Source organism: Budorcas taxicolor, chromosome 3 (assembly GCF_023091745.1).
Source record: "Budorcas taxicolor isolate Tak-1 chromosome 3, Takin1.1, whole genome shotgun sequence".
NCBI lineage: Eukaryota > Metazoa > Chordata > Mammalia > Artiodactyla > Bovidae > Budorcas > Budorcas taxicolor.
Genome location: NC_068912.1, coordinates 49,618,214 through 49,639,797, shown reverse-complemented (window position 1 = coordinate 49,639,797; position 21,584 = coordinate 49,618,214). Strand labels below are relative to the sequence as shown.

Sequence of the window (21,584 nt, the reverse complement as noted above, 5' to 3'; positions counted from 1 at the left end):
AAAATAAAAAATTAAAAAAAATAAATAAAATTAAAAAAATAATAAATATAGAGAAGAAAAAATACAAAAGATGCTATTTGATTTTTTAAAGACAGTAATTGTATCAAACATAAACAGCAATTTTAAACATGTATAGGATCTGAAGAACTCTCAGAGCTGTGAAATGAAATAATCTGTGTGTCTCATTTTATATGTATACAACCAAAACATGCTGATATATTAATGATGCTATTTTGAGTCAAAGGTTGAATATGAGGTATTGTACATTTTTGTAGTTAGGTGTTATTTTTATGATTCTTCTTTATATATTTTTCTGTCCTTTTTTATTAATGAAACCTGTTTCTTCTGAAGGGATTATATAGGTCTTCATCTCTTTTTGTTACGATAGACTATTTTTAGATTTCTTTTTTTTCATTTTTTTATTTGTGCTATTTAGCTTCTGAATATTTTATATATGTTACATTTATAAGCATTTCATCCAATATTCATACAAAAGTTAGGGATTAACAAGGGATTATGATAGGTATTTTGATTCTTGAAGAAGGGAATGAATATGCTGTTTATGGTAGATATTGAAATTTAACTTCCCTTGCAATCTAAGAAATTGTCAAGTTATCAAAAATAGCAAACAAAAAATGCAGTAAATGTGTTAATTTAGGCTTAAAAATCGAATTAAAATTTTTATAAATCTGACACTTTAAATACCTTTGGTAGACTTTATAGAAGAGTGTATTAAGTGAGTACTCAAATAAAATGCCTTAATCATGTAAAAAGAAAAAAAAAAAAAAGGCAGGGACATTACTTTGCCAACAAAAGTCTGTCTAGTTGAAGCTATGGTTTTTCCAATAGTCATGTATGGATGTGAGAGTTGGACTATAAAGAAAGCTGAGCGCCGAAGAACTGATGCTTTTGAACAGTGGTGTTGGAGAAGACTCCTGAGAGTCCCTTGAACTGCAAGGAGATCCAACCAGTCCATCCTAAAAGAAATCAGTCCTGACTATTCATTGGAAGGACTGATGCTGAAGCTGAAACTCCAATACTTTGGCCATGATGTGAAGAGCTGACTCATTTGAAAAGACCCTGATGCTGGGAAAGATTGAAGGTGGGAGAAGAAGGGGACAACAGAGGATGAGATGGTTGGATGGCATCACCGACCCAGTGGACATGATTTTCAGTAAACTTTGGGAGTTGGTGATGGACAGGGAGGCCTGGCATGCTGCAGTCTATGGGGTCGCAAAGAGTCAGACACGACTGAGCTGAACTGAAGGAAACTCAGGGATTGTCAGACTAGGTCCTCTAATTTGGGCAAAGAGTGAGCTATCCAAAAAGCATTAGAATTCTAGATCTTTACCTCTAGTTCATGCTCCTGAGCAACCTCAGAAGACTGGAAATTTCTTCTCTGGGCAGTGTAAAACAGACGGTCTCTGGAAGGGTAATGCCAAGCATAAGGAACAGGTGGGTAACTATCTTAAATGAGGATTTAGTGGCTGCATGCCTGCTGAAGCCTTCTTACCTAACTAGGCTCCCAGAGTTCTGGAACCATACCCATAGGCAGGGAGACTCTTATCTGTGCTATTAGATTGGCCCACAAGCAGAGACCTAGACATACGAATGCCAGGTGTTTCCCAAACAGCCCTCTTAGATAACACTACACTCACTACAGTAAAGTTCAAAATCTTCAAAGTCTTCATGCATTCAAGAGTTTCCAGACAGTAGCACAGAGAACCATATTCAATATTCTGTGATAATCCATAATGGAAAGAATATAGAAAGAAAATATACACACACATATATATATATATATGTAAAAACAGAATCACTTTGCAGGAATTAATACAACATTGCAGATCAATGATACTTCAATAAAATCTTTAAAATAGTTTACAATTAAAAAAGCTTCCAGAGAGATTTCAATTCCCAAAGCTTTCATTTTAAGGAGATAACTATAGAAGACAGAAATAAAAATAAATAGGAAAAAACCAACTCAAAGGCCTATACCTCTGCTGTCAATATTGTGGCCGCTAGTCATATATAGCTACTGAGCAGGGGACATATGGCTGTTCCAAACTGACATGAGCTCTAAATGAAAAATACACACCAGATTTCAAAGACCCAGTAAACTCCACAAAAGGTAAATATTTCATTAATTATTTAAAATTACTGATTAGATGCTCAGATACTTTCCATTTGTTAAATGAAATATTAAAATTTAACTTCACTGTTTCTTTTTATGTGGCTACTAAAAAATTAAATATTACATATAAAGCCCATATTATATTTTTATAGGACAGGGCTAGAAGCTGAGAAGAGAAAAAATTCTTTAAAAAAAAAAAACTACGAATATTTCAGGTAGAAGAAATACTGCAGCATTCAATAAAATAAAAAGAATGCTATAAAAGGGACAAAAAACTAGAATTCTTGGAAACTAACACATGATCTCAGAAATGAAATAGTTTACAGTAGGAATGCAAGATAAAGCTGAGGAATTTTTTAGACAGAATTAAAAGAAAACAAAAACAAAAGAAAGAAAGAATAGGGAAAAGGGAAGGAAGCTAGAGAACCAATGCAAGTTGTATCCAAATGCAAGTCCCAGAAAAAAAACACAGAGAAAATAGAGGGGAGAAATAGAGCAAGAAAATTAAAGTTCTACGAACTAAAGGACAACTAAGCAGAATGACAGAAACTGCGGAGTGTCTGAAAGAGTGGATGAAAATACACCCATATCAAGGCATAGGCTGTGAAATTTGAGGATAGTGGATAGCAAAAGATTCTACAAGTTTTCAGAGTGAAAACAATAGGCTACATATAAATAGTCAGGAATGAGAAGGATTTTAGGCTTCAAAGAAAACAATTTTAAAAAATGCCTTCAAATTTTCAAAGAAAAATAATTTCCAGCCTAGAATATTATAACCTTCCTTACTACCCACTCTTCCATTCTTATTCACGGAAGCAAAGTAAAGACATTTACAGATAAAACAGTTTCAAACGTTTAGTCTTAGTCCACTTTGCTCCAGGATGGCCCTGACCAAAAGAGGAGAATAAATTAAAAACAAGAAGACATGACACAGAAGACAGGTGTTCCTCACAGAAGAGAGTGGAGAAGAGAGATCCCAAGATGATAGCTCTTCCCATATTAAAAAGGACCCAGAAGAACAGAGCTCCTGAGTTGGACACGTTGAGGACCAACATTACTATGCTCTCTGCAATTGTCGTCATTTTCACTCAAGGACAGAGCTTTACCCAAGGACAGAATGCAGCTGGCCCTGGCCCAGATCTTTTGAACTTGGCTTATCATGACAAAGTGCTGATTCTTCCTGCAACCCTTCCATGAGCTACTGCCTGAGACACTATGGCCACTTAATCCACCACAGCAGCATTTTTTTCAGACCTACTCCTGCAACAAGCGTGTACAAGAGTGAGCACAAAAAGAAAATATAAAGCACGTCACTGCTGACCACATTCCTGCTGACCCCGCAGTACTAAGCTTATAGGATATCCCTGACTGATGCCCCAACCATAGTGAACTTCATGTTCCCTGAAAGCATTCACACCTCGATCACTAACCTCCCCCAATAGCTATTTTAAAATACCAGTGAAACTAAAGCCAAACCACTACTGAATCCTTCATATAACAGTGTGAATAGTAAACTTTCCTTAAACAGTTAGATTTATGCTTTCTACTCAGTTTTCTAGAACTTGACACATTCTGTTGTACATATATTGTGAGGCTTCCCTTGTGGCTCAGTTGGTAAAGAATCTGCCTTTAATGCAGGAGACCTGGGTTTGATCCCTGGATTGGGAAGATTCCCCTTGGAGAAGGAAATGGCAACCCACTCCAGTATTCTTGCTTGGGAAATCCCACGGGCAGAGCAGCCAGGAGGGCTACAGTCCATGAGGTTGCAAGAGTTGGACACAACTTTGTGGCTAAACCACTATTCCTAAATATATGAACAATATTTAGGAATACACAACAGGTATTAAAACAGTTAAGAAAAGACAGGGAGGTATTAACACGGTTACACACCACCACTGGGTAGAGCTGCAGGCTGCAACTGTGGAGTGGCATATAGGGGCCTTCTACAAAGTACAGGAATATTCTATTTTAAGGAGCTAAGTGATGGAAAATGAGGATTTTTATTATTATGGGTCTTTAAATTGCACATACATTTTATATACTCTTTGATCTGTACTTTAATAATTGGAAAGATATTGATGTGGTTTATATCAATGAAAAATGTGTGCAGCAAACATTATCAGCAAATTGCAAATTGTATTTTTGCTCTATTTAATGGTAAGTTTCAATGGTAAAAACTTTACCTGTCGAAGGTATAATTTTAAGACATCACAGATATCATGTGAGCTAAATTCTGAAATGTCTACCAAGTGCATTCCATTTTCCAAGGCTTGACACAGTTTTTCAGTTTTGATTTTGTTTCCACATACACGATAAATTCCCTTGAGAAAAGAGAAAAAATTTTGCAAAAAATTCTGCTTCAGTACAAATGGTTAAATGCATATAGCTAAATATACTTTGATTCTTACTAATATTTTAGGAAAAAAACTAGGACCAAATAAGGTAATATTTTTCAAATAAATCTGAATAAATTCAGTTACTTAGTAAAAACTGAGAGCATTATTCTCCTTTAGTGTATCCTTATGACTAGAACAAATCACATTTATGCTTTAAAATTATTAACTTTAAAAATTATAGTGTACCTGTAGACTCAAGGCTCTATTTTCAATCTCTGAGGCACACATTTTGAGTACGAAAGGGATGCCATCTGGTTCCTTTTTTGCAACCTGTGTGAACTCTGCTCCAAATAAGTGCATTTTCCCCGTAAGTTTCTGATGACCACAAATGATGACTAAATTTTCCAAACACTTTCGGTGACAAACAAGGAGACACTACAAGAAAATGACAGTTTAAAATGGTTAATTCACCTTAAATCTGTTCACAAAAGGACAAACTACAGGTAGAGTGATAAAATAACAAAAATGAGTTTAAAAGGTATTACTTGGGTTTGAAATACATTTGATAGCAAAATAAAATATAAAAGTATAGAAGGAACACTGTGGTTCAATTTTTTAAAAATACATTTGCAAAAGATCTTAACTGGTAAAATTAATATCAAAAATGTATAAAGCAAAAAGGATAAAAGGGCTAATATAATTTCAGAAAGATCTTACCTCTTCGCATTCAACACCCTGGAATACCACAATGCCTTCACAATCCCTGCACTTGGTGGGGGATCTCAGTTTGCGAAGTTTGTGAGTGAGAGCTGCCTTTGACATCAACGTTTTCTTAAAGGTTCCAAGAGAATTGGGTCCTTCCAACAGAAGCAGGTAGTATACAAGAATGGTTAGCAGGACAGAAAAAATTATACCACATGATACTACACTTTAAAAGATTTTTAAATAAGATTACAAAAAGTTATGACTTTAGTCTGTAACATCAAAATAAGCACCAAATGTACAGATCCCTTATAAGGCACACATTCATCAAACATTTAAGCTATGAGTAAAAATCATCATCAAACCAATAACATACTTCTAAAATACCATGGCACAAGGTTTCCAGAATTAGAAAATTTACAGTTATTAACAAGACCTTCATTTCACAGGCGCCATTACATTCTTAGAGAAGGACCTTATAAAAGTTTGGAAGAAAACTAGCTCTATGAGTTTAGTGTGTCAGGATTGTTTGCATTAATGATAAAGCTATACTTGATTTATTATAAAATTACAGATAATAGTAGTTATCTATAAATATCCTACCAGAGGTCAGGTATCCTGTATTATTTTAGAAAATGATGCCAAAACAAGTATCGGGAGGTCTCAAGTGAAGCCATTAACGTAACTGACTGCTCTTTTATGTCCTTCCATATCCATAGATTTCCCTGCCCTCAAGAAGTACGTGTATTTTATTTACTTTTCCTGCCTAGCTTCTTACACTATTTCTTTTGAAGAGGATTTTCTCATATAGAAATTCTCAGAAACAGAATTTCTTCTGTACACTCTGAACAATTAAGTCGCTATAAAGTTTCTGAAAGATAAAAATATCTAGCCTTTTGGACTTCTCTGGTGGTCCAATGATTAAGAATCTGTGTTCCAATGCAGGGGACGCAGGTTTGATCCCTGGTTGGGGGAACTAAGATCCCACATGCTATGGGGCAACTACCAAGCCCACATACCACAACTAAATACCCAATGCAGCCAAAAATAAATAAATATATATTTAAAAAAATATCTAGCCTATTTGAGCATCACACCAACACATTTTAGCTCTAATAGTTTTCCTGCTTATTCTTATATTTTTATTTGTAACATTTGATTAGTACACTATGAACTCATAAATAATTTGTTGGGATTATCTAAGTCAATATAATGCCTTTTGTTTAATACACAGTAAAGTAATTCTTTAAACCATACTACTTCTTCCTAATATCATGCAGTGCTACTGATTCAGCTAGTTTAGTGGAAATGTGATTCAGGTGAGAGTAATACCAGCTTCTGAAGGGGAGGGTGGCTCTCTTTCATCCAGATCATCTGCAGAAGACATGGTGCCACTGGATGGAGTTCGTGGAAGTTTTCGATGAAAGTCTCCTAAAAGAAAATTCATTGAGAGTTTAAGAAATGGGTAATGACAGCATTTTTTGAATAACACAAGTCATGCTGTTTTATTAGCTACAGTATCAACATTTGCTTCCATTCAGACTGTGGATACACAGGGTCCTAATACTTATTACTGAGAACAAAAGAGAATGAGCCAAATCTGACTTTTCCAAATAAATCTAAAACAAACTGAGGGTCACACATTCCAATGAGACCTCAATTGTCAACTTCTGATAGTGTTAGAGATTATAAACTCTACAAGAATAGAGAGTATTTTCTATTCAAGCCTTATATCTAATATCTGACGGAATAGTAAAGCTGTCATTACTTGTTTATTGAATAAAGTGATAAAGAAATATAGTGTACCCTAAAGCTTTCTATAATAAAATATACAAAAATCTACAAACACAGCAATATAACAGTACCATCACATTTATGTTGCTAATAAGACAGGAGCCTGAGAACCAGGAACAATGATCCTGGCCAGGAGCTAAGAGTTCATGACATAAGTTGTCAGTTGTCTCAAAGCGTGTTCGGAAGCAGCCCAACCAGGTAATGAGGTTTATTTGCTCCGTGCTGACCCTACAAACAGGGCTGTCTCTAAGTGGAAGTTTACATTTAACTCATGGCTTTAAGAGTCTTCAGTTCAGAGTTAGAAAGTACTTCACTAATTATTTAAACCACTTCCTCTCTCTCAAAAGATTCCTTCCCCTCTTCAAACTATGCTTAAAAGGTGGTCATCTAGTTTTTCTTTTGAATGTGTCCCTAAATGACTAAGAGATCATGAAGCCACATGTTCATTTTAAAACTACTATAACTGTAAAACAAGGGCTCCCAAGGTGGCTCAGTGGTAAAGAATCCCCCTGCCAAGCAGGAGATAGAGTTTCGACACCTGTGTTGGGAAGATCCCCTGGAATAGGGAATAGCAACCCACTTCAGTATTCTTGCCTGATAAATCCCATGGACAGAGGAACCCAATGGGAAACACCCAATTCATGGGGTGGCAAAGACTCAGACATGACTTAGCAACTAAGCAGCGGCAGCAGCAGCAATTGTAAAAATGACTTCCTTTCATTACTGAGCAGAAACCTACCACTTATAAATCCCAGCCCCGGTCACATGTCTCCTCACAAAGCACTCTGACTCTCATCCCTTTCCACTTCCAGTGTCTGAGGATGGCTGTCACAAGGCTATGCATCCTTGGGTCTTTACCCATTTATCATGTGACCAGATTCCAAGTTTTCATCTTTATCACATGAAGTCTTACAGGATTCCAAATAATTTAGGGCTTGCTCCAGACTGAGTCTAAATTTATGGGAATAGCTAGAACCTGTTTTCATAAAGCTAATTATAAATATTCAGTTAAATAGTTAGTCCCACATCTCCGAAGTGTTCCTGAACAGCAATACTTTTAAAGTAGGCCTCAAACTAGTTGGTGACAACCTGCCTGTAAACCCCAGTGCTACACAGAAGTCATTTCTAACTTTAAAGTCAAAGATATATTTACATGAATAAAATTTCTGAACTATGTAGAACACCAAAGAAATAGTCATTAGTCTTTTATTTTGAGGAAGGTTAAATCCTATAACGTATCTCCTGGAATGCCAAGATCCTAGGAGAAAGAAACTTAGCCAGGAACAACAGGATTGGAGCAGTCTTTGGTAGAAGACTGAAGGAGAAAGAACATGGAAAGCAATAACCTCAAGGGTTCAAATGGCCCATTCTTCTCTTGCTAGCTGTATTACAAGTCATTCTCTTTGAAGCCATTAAGAGAGAATTCAAAACATCTATTCTGCCTCTCTAAAGAGGACGAGATTATCTTTATCAAAGTACCTTAAAGCACATTTATAAAAAATGAGTAAGTTATCACAGGCACAAGAACTGGTATTCATTTTATGACTCATTACAGTGATTAACTACAAAACAACCCAAAAGATGGAAGATAAATTATGTTCACAGAATGGAAAACTATACAGCATATAGCATAAAATAAAAGACAGTTTCTCACATATCAATAGGAATCTCAGAATTCATAAAAGAGGTCACAAAAGAACAATATGATTCTGTCTGCCTAGTATTCCAAAGAGGGCAAAGCTCAACTACATGAATACTAAAATATTTAAAGTAGCCAGGGAAAGATAAACAAAATTCAGGATGATGGTTCATCTGGTGAGTGACAAGGCAAGGTTATCAAGGAGGTATACACAGGGGCCTTCTAATATACTCATAATGTTTTATTAGGCTAGGTGTTGAATATGTACGGGTTTGTTCTATGATTTTTATTTAAACTGTACATATACATGTACATATTTCTCTCTCTACGACAGTTCATTATAAAAATAAGATAGTTATAAACAACAAGGATTTACTGTACAGCACAATGAACTATATTCAGTATCTTGTAATAAACGATAATGGAAAGGAATCCAAAAAGTATGTAGATATATACCTAAATATATGTATAACCTATTCACTTTGCTGGACATTTAAAACTAACACAATATTGCAAATTAACTATACTTCAATTAAAAAAAAAGAAAAAGGAAAATAAAGTAGCTAAGATATCCCCAAAAAGGAATCTTTTCATCTTTCACTGAATTTTCACTCCAGACTTAATACTGATGTACCTGGACTTATAGATTCAGAATCCAGAGATCTAGACTCACTGCTTCCCCCAGTGCTCTCAGAATCACTCAACATTCCAAATGTCCATGACCTTAGAAAAGACGGGCCTTTAAGAAAAAAACAGGTAAAGTCAAACTTGGCTACAGATGAATTTCATAAGGCAAAATACCGACATTATTTAAAATGAGACAAGTCAAACGTCTCTAACAGCGTGACACGGCTGACAGGCACAGTGCTCACAACTATGAATAAAGCTTCATAAGGTTATAATTCAAGGCCTGATTTTTAAATTCCAGACCTGCAACTCATTTAATGATCACATTTAAACAATTTTAGCTTTCATGAATTAGTTCTCTTTTTAGTGTGAAAAACTACCTGTTATGTCTGCACTGTTAGAGCATCTGTCCTCTTCAGTCTTATTAGAGTTGTCAGGAAGGCGTACAACATCTTCTAAAGAGTCAGAAGGTCCGTATCCAGAAATGGGAGGACTGCTTAATTGTTTATTTACATTCCTAAGAAAACCCAAATAAAATTCTTCATACAGAAAAATGACAAATCATCAGCCCACTTTATTTTCAGAAATATCTGTTAATTTAACGAATAGAGTAATTAAATATTAAGAAACATATTATACAGTTGAACTTCTTAAAAGATGTGAAAAAAATTATTAATCATTTTTATTTATTACAGTTGAAACTTGAAAAAGAGGAGCAAAAATACAGACAATTATTCATAACACGGTTAAACTTTTCAAGTATAACCTGTGTGGATTTCTAAATCTCAAATAGCTCTGTGTCAAAATGGAAAGCTTTACTCTAAGTCAATTACATCTTAAATATTTTAAAAATTCAGAAAGTTTTAAAGTTAATGCTGTCAGTGTTAGAAACGACACCACCTGAGACCAGATAGTAAACTCAGCAATAAAGATTTTATATCGAGAAATAATTTCTTCTATATGTTAATTCTCACCCATCAACTTTCTCCTCTTCAGCTGAATTTGTGGCCCTGACAAACTCACTGTACTCTTGGCCTGGGTCATAGAGTTTGGCACTATCACAGAGAGATTGTAAATTGCTTGAGAGGGAGGCAGCCTGCAGGTGCTGCATCTGGAAGAGGTTAACTGTTACCTATGGTCACAAACAAAACAAAACACAAAGGTAAAAGAGTCATGCTACAGAGAATGCTATGTACATACACATTTATTTCAAGTAATAGTACCAAGAAAAAGGCCACACAGTGAAGAATTCAACAGTGAATATCATCGTGAGCACACTGTGTCACCTGACTTTGTACAAGGACTAAATTGGGGCAGGGGAGCGCGGAAAGTAGTTTTAATCAAGTATCTAGGATCGATCATTTCCAGCAAAGCTGGCTTTAATCTGAAAGGTTTAAAAACACAACCCATGCCCCTACAGGTTCACAATTTTAGGAGATGGATGTGTTTCTGATGATCCCAGCTTTGTACTCTAATGGTCTGACCGTAACTGTTTACACTGAAAAACATGGAGGAAAAATTCCAATCAGAGCACTATTATTTTGAGTTTTACTTCTTCAATCCTATAAAAATAGAAATGCTTTATACTTATAATGTGTCCTACAGCACTCAGTTTTTATAATTAGGTACTATCTTGAATCTATTCAAAATAATTATTCCATTGAATTTCTACAAATGCCTAACATGCCTACTGTCACGACTGCCACTTATAGGAACAACAACAAAAATAAGCAGACAGAGTGTTTATAATATACCAGGTCCATCGTGAGAACTGTACATGAATTAACCACTCTCATGTTCATAAAAATCCAAGTTTTGGGTATATTACAGCAAATAAATTGATGAAATCCCAGTCCTCATATAAGAGTTTGCATTTTCCTGAGGGTGGGAGTTGAAGACAGAGGACAAATTAAGTAAGATAATTTCTGGTACTGAAAACTGCTACAATGATATAAGATTGTCAGGTTATGGAATATGATCAGGTATGTGTTTGCAAAAGGGTACTTTTGATATGACAGTTTGGTGAACAACTCTCTGAGGAGGTAGTGTCTGAACTGGACCTGATATAACAGAGAACCAGTGAGAAGTTCCAGGGAGAAAATCAATACAAACAGAAGAGATAGTGCAAAGACCCTAGGGCAAAAGTGAGTAAGAAAGAACCTGTCATGCGCAAGAAACAGATGAAAGGTCAGTGTGGAGTTTCACTTTGAGATAAAGCCAAACAGGGAAGATGGCATCTAAACCAAGGTAAGGTACAACAGGAAGCCAGTGGAGGCTTCCCTGGTGACTCAGTCGGTAAAGAATCCACCCGCAGTGCGGGAGACCTGGGTTCGATCCCTGGGTTGGGAAGATCCCCTGGAGGAGGGTATGGCAAGCCACTCCAGTACTCTTGCCTGGAAAATCCCCATAGTCAGAGTCTGGAAGGCTGCAGTCCATGGGGCTGCAAAAAGTCAGACGGGACTGAGCGACTAAGTACAACACACAGCACAGCACAGGATTTGTAACATGATCCGACTTCTCTAAATGCCACTCCCACTTCTCTGCGGGAAATGTGAATGAACGCCAAATTTCGATCAGCTTAATGTTATTTCAAAGACTGCCATGTTTCCTCTTCATCTCTTTTGATTACCAGATGATATGTTGAACTTTTGATTAGACTCTAAGTCCTTTCCAAGGTAGATAGGCATTCTCCAAGGATAACTAGGCGTCAGCATAAATAGTATTTGAAAAGTGCACATAATAGAATCACTTGTTCCTCCTTCAAGTAACATGGGAAATTCAGATTGTGGATGGTAAAGTTTAAGTCCAACAATTAGCTGTAATTGGGAATTCTCTGGTTAATGGTAAATTGAACTGAATTCTCTTGATCCTAAAGGTAACTGTATGTCCATTTTTAATACTTTTTAATAAACTTTATGAATCTAGTTAGAAACACTAATAATTAAAAAAAGTCAAATAAATACACAGGCATAATCAATCAACTCATCCACTTAATGTTTGTCTATGCTGCTGCTGCTGCTGCTGCTAAGTCGCTTCAGTCATATCCAACTCTGTGCGACCCCATAGGTGGCAGCCCACCAGGCTCCGCCATCCCTGGGATTCTCCAGGCAAGAACACTGGAGTGGGTTGCCATTTCCTTCTCCAATGCATGAAAGTGAAAAGTGAAAGTGAAGTCGCTCAGTCCTGTCCAACTCTTAGCAACCCCATGAACTGTAGCCTACCAGGCTTCTCCGCCCATGGGATTTTCCAGGCAAGAGTACTGGAATGGGTTGCCATTGCCTTCTCCGATGTTTGTCTATGGGTACTTATAAATAAAGCCTTCTATGTACCGGAAGTCCAATCTTAAAATCTCTTTTCCCTAAATTATTCAGTCTTCTCCCTCACCTAACAGAAATGCTGAAGATTGAAGTCCCCATGGGGTAGATCCTGCAGGACTTGCTGGGAATCTTCACTGGGGTGGCTCATGGGTACTTCAAAAATCATCATGTCTCTAAGATCTTTTTGTCCCCTAATCCCCTCCTGAGTCTGGGACTTTGTCCTTTTCTTGTAGGTCCCCAATGAATAACAGCACAGTGGCCTAAGTGCTTCATAAAGAGTAAATGACCAAATGAATAGTAGTAGAAAGTGTTATCAGTCAAGGTCATACTGAAATCCTGCATGTTTTCTGTTACTGTTCACTCAAGAACAGAGGATTTTCAACTCTATGCCCAGCTTTCATCATCTACATTTAATCTTTAGTTACTCCATGGGCATACAGATTAGCACAAATTTTTCTGAGAGTTGCTGAAATAGAGTATTTCATAATTTCCAATCAATGGGAAAAGTTTCTCTCATATACATTAGCAATAATCTAAAATTTTCTGTTCAATATTTCTGTCCTACATTTTTTAAAGAGATAAAATTTTCATGAATGTTCTTTCAAAGGAAAGGAAAACCTCTTGTGCTAATGTTTCCCATCCTTCAAAGTCCGTTAATTTAATTAGTCCTTTGGTAATTGGTTTGGTCATTTCTCCTTGTTCTCACGGTAATGCAATTTTTTGGGGCCAAGATACATGCATTCCAGGATCTTAGTTCCTAGACCAGGGATTGAACTCACTTCCCTCCTCGGTGAAAGCACAGAGTCCTAGCCACTCAACTGCCTGGAAATGCCCTAAGTAATGTAATTATCCTACATCTCATATCCTTCAACACTTCCTAATTCAATACAGAGTAATTCTTGATGTTTATGATGTAACTTACAATTTTGCTGGGACTGACTTATGTATTTTCCTTAAGATAGTGAGTGAATATAACTGAGTGTCCAGCATCTTTATATTTCAGATGACTTTGTTTTCTTTTCAATGATAGATGTAATAATAATAGATCCTAGAGAACAAAATTCTTTTGAAAACAATTTGAGAGATGGTGATGCAAAATAGTCACCAAAAATTCCCCAATTCTTCTCTGATGGAGAAGAAAACAAAGAAATCTGAGAAAATTATGGCTCTTACCTTGGGGGAAAAGCACCTACATTCAAGAACTGAATGCTGGATTTGGTATCTGCTTAGATTTGCATGTGAATGATGTCATAGAGAAGGAGTAAAACTGATTAAACTGGTTCAAAAGAACTCCAGCTAATAAGAAATTCTGCTCACAAATATACATAGGGAGAAACTTCCCATAAACAGACTATATATTACATGCTGTAGTGATTTTCAGGAGTTTGTGTATTTGTTCAAGTTTGGGGAACTTGTACCTCAAAGTCTACTTCATACACGGATAAGTACTGCTCTGCAATTTTTCAGATGTATTAATTCTCTCTCCCTAGATAAATGCTAAAACTCCATGAGAGCGGGTATCTGTTGTATATTTCTTTTAAATAAATAGTAGGCAATAACAATAGTGGTATCATCATGCATATTATGACTCTAACGGCACAAAGTGAAGAGGAACTAAAGTGCCTCTTGATGAGGGTGAAAGAGGAGTGAAAAAGCTGGCTTGAAAGTCAACATTTAAAAAACTAAGAGCATGACATTTTGTCCTAACACTTCATGGCAAATAGAAGGGAAAAAAGTGGAAACAGTGACAGATTTTACTTTCTTGGGCTCCAAAATCACTGCAGATGGTGACTGCAGGCATGAAATTAAAAGACGCTTGCTCCTTGGAAGAAAAGCTATGAGAAACCTAGACAGCATATAAAAAGCAGAGACATCACTATGCTGACAAAGGTCCATATAGTTAAAGCTATGGTTTTTCCAGTAGTCAAGTATGGATGTTGAGAGTAGGACAAGAAAGAAAGAAGGCTGAGCACCAAAGAACTGATACTTTCAAAGTGTGGTGCTGGAGAAGAGACCCTACTGAGTCCCTTGGACTCCAAGGAGATCAAACCAGTCAATCCTAAAGGAAATCAACCCTTTAGGGGGGTCCCTGAATACTCACTGGAAGGACGGATGCTGAAGCTGAAGCTCCAAAACTCTGGCCACCTAATGCAAAGAGGTGGCTCACTGGAAAAGACCCTGATGCTGAGAAAGATTAAAGGCAAAAGAGAAGGGTGCAGCAGAGGATGAGATGGTTAGATAGTATCACTGACTCAATGGACATGAATTTGAGCAAACTCCAAGAGATACTGGAAGACAGAGGAGGCTGGCACTTACAATCAATGGGGTCACAGAGAGTTGGGCATAACTTAGCAACTGAACAATAGGCATTAACAAATACAAATGTTATATTCAAAATTGTGTGCTTAGTTGCTCACTCATGTCCAACTCTTGCGACCCCATAGACTGCAGTCTGCCAGGCTCCATGGGATTCTCCAGGCAAGAATACTGGAATGGGTTGCCATGTCCTTCTCCAACAAAATTAGGTAACTTCTTATTTATATCACATCAAATTAAAAGAAATCATAATTGTTGGATCACCAAACAGCATCACTTTTTTAAATGGAGGCAGACAAATAAGATTAAGCTCATGAGAGAACTCAAAACTATGTTATATGCAGTAGTCAGATTTGAGGGTATTTAGTCTGAAAAAAAGTCCAGGGACAGATATTTAAAGTGCTATCTTGTGGAAGAGGGATTATATCAATACAGCACAACTTGAAAGGTCTATAAGAAAACGGATTTTTTTTTTAAGCTCAATATACATGTCATACTAATTCTGGAGTTGTTCAAATCAAGGCTGGGTAATCATTCACAGCAAGATAGCATAGTATTTAGAAGCACCAGCTCTGAAGTCATTCTTCAAGTCTGGCTTTCCAACTTATATGGTGGGTGACTTTGATATCAAGTTGTTTATAACTACATTAAACATTTGTTTCCAAAAAAGTTAATGTGCAATAAATCTTGTAGGGGATCCTGTTCAAAATACAGATTCTGATATCAAAAGTCTAGGCCAAAATCCAAAATTCTGCATTCCTCATAGTACTTCCAAAGTTACGAGAATGTGACTGGTACAAGGAATACACTTGGAGAAGAAAGATTTTCTACACTTTAGTTTCCTCATCAGTAAAATGGAGCTTAAAACAATTATAGTTACCCAATATGATTTGTGGTAATTAAATGAGTTAATGAAGACAAACAGCTCAATACACTGGCAAACACATAATCTTAACTATCATTAGCTATTGTTTGAGGTAAAAGGACTTGTGAAAGGTAAAAAGTTGGCTTAAATAACTTACACAGGAATTTTGAATCCTGGGATTTTGTAATTCTTTTAAATATTTTTATTAAAATTGACTGTAAATTAACCACATATTAATTAATCAGAATTTGATAAACAAATGAGATACAATTTTAAACACCCAGAAATATTATAAGGAAGGTTTGTGATTCAAATGGAATAAGCTCACTTCCAAAGTCTCTCACTCAGTTTCCCTAAAAACCCTGGACAGAATGCATGGATTAGCTATCTGAGAGCTCTGAAAAGTAAACGGCAGCAAGTAGATTGTGGAAACAAACTACAAATCAAGTTTTGACCAATCCGTGGTATGCTTCCTGTTATTTTTTTCCTGCTAGTTATTTCCCAGTCAGTACACTACTACTACTCAAATACATGTGACTGAAAGAGCTGGGGAAATTCTCTAGTTTCTTTTGTATGTTTGTCTTCTCTCTTGCCCCAAGCCCTAAGATGAAGTCCCGTGGCAGTGTGAGTGAGGGCAGTAGCAGCAGAACAGACGTCTAAAGCTGACGGAATTCTTCTCTGTAACTGTTTCTGAAGAGTGAGGAGTCTGAAATTCCTGTTGTTTCTTTCTCTTTATCCTTCCCCAACTCAGCTCTCAAAGCAGCAGACTAGGCTGACTTCAGTTTCCCAGCCAGAAGGCCTCAAAGGGAGTCCTTAGTTGAAGAGTGAACCTAGCTGGATCAAAAGCCTGCTAAATTTTTTAAGAATCAACATTCAATACAAGTTATAAAGAAAACCCAGAGTCACATAAGGTAATACTGAAATTGCCTAAGATATCATTAAAAATTACTTGTCATACAAAGAACTGGGACAATCTCAACAACTCATAAGAAAAAAGACAAACAGATACCAACACTGAGATGACTCAGCTATTTGAATTACCATAGACTTTAAAGCAGATATTAGTACATTTCAAGAAATAAGGGCCAACAATATCAAAATGTGGAAAGACTGAAGTCTCAGCAGAGAATTTGAAGACATAAAAAAGAAACAAGAGGAAATTTTACTACTAAAAAAATTTCCAAAACAAAAAAAAAATCAGTGGATTGACTGTATGGAAAAATGGAGATAACAACAAAAAAAGTCACTGAGCTTGAAGAAAGATCAGTAGAACAACATAAACAATCAGGAGAAAAAAAGATTGGGGGAAAAAAGGTCCTACATGTGGGATAATAACAAAAGGTCTGTCATTTGAGTCTTTAGAGTCTTAGAGGAAGACGAGGGACTGTTACCAAAAAAAAAAAAATCTGAAGGAAAAATAGCCAAATACTTCTTACACATTGAAAGAGTTAAATCTGTAGATCTATGAACAGGAGAAACTCAACAAAAGCCACATCCAAATACATTGTAATCAAACTGCTGAAACCCAAAGACAAAGAAAAATTTTTGCAAGCAAACAAAGAAAAACAACATGCTCCATATTAGCGGAACAATGATTCAAGTTTCTATGCATAGAAATTCTGGATGCCAGAGGCAGTGGAATAACATTTTTATAAATAAAGTGTTAAAAGAACTGAATTCTAAATTCAGTGAAAATATCCTTCATGCATGAAGATGAAATAGACATTCTCAGATGAAAGACAACCAAGAGAATTCATCACCAGTAGACCAACTATAAAATAAATGGTAAAAGAAGTTCTTTGGACAAAAGAGAAATTATATGGGAGAGAAGATGGAACCTCAGAGTCAAAGAATAATAACAGAAATGGTAAATATCTGGATAAATTCAAAGACTAGTTTTATTCTCTTAAACTCTCTAAACTTTGAGACTTCTGAAAACCAAAATTGTGAGTTTGTCTGGTAAGGTTTTCAATGTATGCAGATCATACAACAATGTATGTAGATATCAACCACAACAAAAAATGAATAAAATAACTTATATGGTGGTATAGTTCTTACATTCCATTTGAACTTGGTAAAATATTAGTTCAAAGTAAACTGAAAATGCAGCCATTATAATCTTAGTGCAGCCATTTAAAGAAAAAACACTATACAAATGAACAGATATAATCAAAGACCCAATAGATATACTAAAATATATACAATAAATTAAACTTTAGACTATCATTTTAGATAAATTAAAATATAATTCTAATATATAAATAAAACATTAAATTAAGTCTATAATAAATAAATTAAATAGATCAATTAAAATGTAATTCTAAAAAATTGTTGATTCATACAAAAAAGGCATCAAAAGAGAAACAGATGAAGGGAAACATAAGGTACAAAGAGAAAACAAAAAATAGTAGGCCTAAATTTGCACATATATTTAACATTAAATATAAATGGCCTAACCATTCCACTCAAAAGATGGAGATTTTTAAAAAGTCAACACTGAACACTATGCTATAATAACTTTATGTAAAATACATGTTTAAGTTAAAAGTGAAAGAATGGAAAAAGATATACCATGCTAAAAATGCTCAAAAGAAACCTTAACTACTTCTATCAATATTAACTAATGTAGAGTAAAAGGCAAGAAAAATTACCAGGATAAAGACACATATCATAAAGATAAAAGGACCAATTCACCAAGAATATATAATAATCATTAGTGTATATAAGCAATTGAGACATTCAAAATACATAAAGGAAAAACTGAAAGAATTAAAAATATATAGTATGCTAAAAACGTCAAAACTCCTTTCTCAGTAATTGACAGAAACAAAAAGTAAATCGTCAAAGATATGGAAGAAATAAATAATACCATAAACCAAGAGGAACTAATCTACATTTATAGGTTACTCCAGCCAACCACAGCAGAATATACATTCTTTCAAGTGAATACATGAACAGTACCAAGATAAAGTATTTGTTTCACTATAACAGAATTAAACTAGAAATCAATATCAGGAAAATGTCCAGAAAATCCTCGAATAATTAGAAATTAAACAAGCTTCTACAATATCCACAGGTAAAATCAAAGTCTTGAGGAAAATTAGAAAATATTTTGAATTGTATAAAAATGAAAATCCAAATTCAAAATTTGTCGGATGTAGATAAGCAGTGCTTAGAGAGAAATTAAAATCATTAACTATTTATATTAAAAAAGTAGACAGGTCTTGATGAACAATCTAAGTTTCTACCTTTAAGAAACTAAAAGGAAAACTAAAAGCAAAATAAACCTAAAGTAAGCAGAAAGGAACAAAAAAAAGCAGAAAAAAAATTTAAGAAGAAAAGTAGAGAAAAACGAATGAAAGCTAAAGCTGTCTCTCAGAAAAGATCAACAAAATTTATAAACCTATAGGCAGACTAACCAAAGAGACAGAAGTGAGAGAGAAGGCACAAATTACCAACATCAGGGAGGAAAGAGAGGATATCACTACAGCTCAATGAGACACTGAAAGGTTAAGAGTTATAAACAACACTAAATACACACTAAACAACACATAAATACAATAACTTAGATGAAAGGGTGGAACTAATTCCGCAAACTACCAAAGTTCACGTAAAAAAGAACTAATTCAAACAGGCCTATATCAAAAGAAACTGAATACACAGGGAAAGATTTTCCAAAAAAATGAAAACTCCAAGCCAACTACTTCCACCAGGAAATGCCACAATACATTTAAAGAAATAACACCAATTCTATACAATCTCTTCCAGAAAATAAAATAGGAAGCAACACTTCCCAACTTATTTTATGAGGTCAGAATTACCCTGATTCCAAAATCAGATAAAGGCAGTATAAGAAAAAAAAAAGTAAACAAAAACATAATACCAATATCTTTCATAAACAGAGAAGAAAAAACTATTCAACAAAATATCAGCAAACTGAATCCAGCAATTTATAAAAGGAACAATGTGTCACAAACAAAAGTGGCTTATCCCAAGAATGCAAGGATAGATCAAAACTTAAATATCAGTATCAGTATTATGAAGTAACTCATCATATTAACAGACTGAAGAAGAAAAACTCTATTATCACATCAAGTGATGCAAAAAAAAAAAATCATATGACAAAACCCAATATTTTCATGACAAAATTCTCAACAATTAGAAAAAAATTGAAATTCTTTAACATGATAAAAGGTATCTTCAAAAAATAACAAATCTTACAGGGACTTCTCTGGTGGCCCAGTGGCTAAGACTCTGCATTGCCAGTGCAGGGGGCCTGGGTCTGATCCTTGGTCGGGGAACCATTTCCCACCTGCCGCAACTAAGAGTTCACATGCCACAACTAAAGAGACCTCATGATTGAAGGCAAAAGGAGAAGAGGGCGGCAGAAGATGAGATGGGTAGACAGACTCGCCGACTTAATGGACATGAATTTGAGCAAACTGTGGGAGACAGTGAAAGATAGGGAAGCCTGGCGTGTTGCAGTCCATGGGGTCACAGACAGTCAGACATGACTTAGCAACTGAACAACACACCACAACGAAGATTGAGGATCCCTCATGCTGCAACTAGGACCCTGTGCAGCCAAATAGATTAATTAAAAGTAAGTATTTAAAAAAACCCTACAGCTATCATGTTTAATGGTGAGAGACTAAGTGTTTTCTTCCTAAGATTAAGACAAAGATGTCTTATCTCACCACTTCTATTCAACAATGAATTTTAATATCTAGCCAGTGTAATAAGAAAAAAAAAAGGAACAGAGTTTGGAAAGAAAGAAAACTGTCCCTATTTGCAGAAAACATGACTTTTTTATGTAAGAAAACCCTACGATTCTGCAAAAAAAGCTCCTAAAAGTAATAAGTGAGTTTAGCATGGTTGCAAAATCCAAGCTCAAGATACGAAAATAACTCATATTTTTCAACAGTAACAATGAACAACTGAATTTGAAATTAAATAAGCATGTGTGTATGCATAGATATATATACACATGTACACAAATATCATGTACTTATATCAGATTAACAATGAACCCCTCAAATACATACATACATACATACATAGGTTTAAATCTAACAAAACATGGGAAAGAAACATTAAAAACTACAAAGTGCTGATTAAAAATAATATACACCTAAATAAATGGAGACACATACTGTGTTCATGGATTGGAGAACTCTATACATAGTTATGTATGGATGTGGGAGTTGGACTGTGAAGAAGGCTGAGCGCCGAAGAATTGATGCTTTTGAACTGTGGTGTTGGAGAAGACTCTTGAGAGTCCCTTGGACTGCAAGGAGATCCAACCAGTCCATTCTGAAGATCAGCCCTGGGATTTCTTTGGAAGGAATGATGCTAAAGCTGAAACTCCAGTACTTTGGCCACCTCATGCCAAGAGTTGACTCATTGGTAAAGACTCTGATGCTCGAGCGATTGGGGGCAGGAGGAGAAGGGGACGACAGGGGATGAGATGGCTGGATGGCATCATAGACTCGATGGACGTGAGTCTGAGTGAACTCCGGGAGTTGGTGATGGACAGGGAGGCCTGGCATGCTGCAATTCATGGGGTCGCAAAGAGTCGAACACGACTATGAGACTGAACTGCACTGATACAGTTAGGATGATACATATACAGTCAATTCTCCCTAAGCTGAATTTAATGCAATTCCGATTCAAATGTTAGCAAGATTTTTTTTTTGTAGATACAGACACACTGATTCTAACATTTTTACAAAAGAGTTAAATACTCAAAACAATTCTGAAAAGAATAAAACTGGAAGACTTACAGTAACATAGTAACTGATTTTAAGACTTTGCTAGACAATACCAGTAATCAATATAGTAGTGTTCTGACAAA

At 35.6% G+C, this 21,584-nt stretch overlaps 1 protein-coding gene across 1 annotated transcript in view; it reads right to left on the bottom strand.

Annotated features, from left to right (window-relative positions):
• The window catches only part of ARHGAP29 (Rho GTPase activating protein 29), a 61,211-nt gene that overhangs the window by 9,260 nt on the left and 30,367 nt on the right, over positions 1-21,584 (bottom strand). Inside the window, exons 12-18 of the mRNA XM_052637114.1 lie at positions 10,207-10,364; positions 9,613-9,749; positions 9,240-9,344; positions 6,505-6,603; positions 5,188-5,327; positions 4,717-4,905; positions 4,318-4,455 (exon numbers count right to left, since the gene is read on the bottom strand). Of these exons, the coding sequence (XP_052493074.1) occupies positions 4,318-4,455; positions 4,717-4,905; positions 5,188-5,327; positions 6,505-6,603; positions 9,240-9,344; positions 9,613-9,749; positions 10,207-10,364 (966 nt within the window). The remainder of the gene's footprint in view (positions 1-4,317; positions 4,456-4,716; positions 4,906-5,187; positions 5,328-6,504; positions 6,604-9,239; positions 9,345-9,612; positions 9,750-10,206; positions 10,365-21,584) is intronic.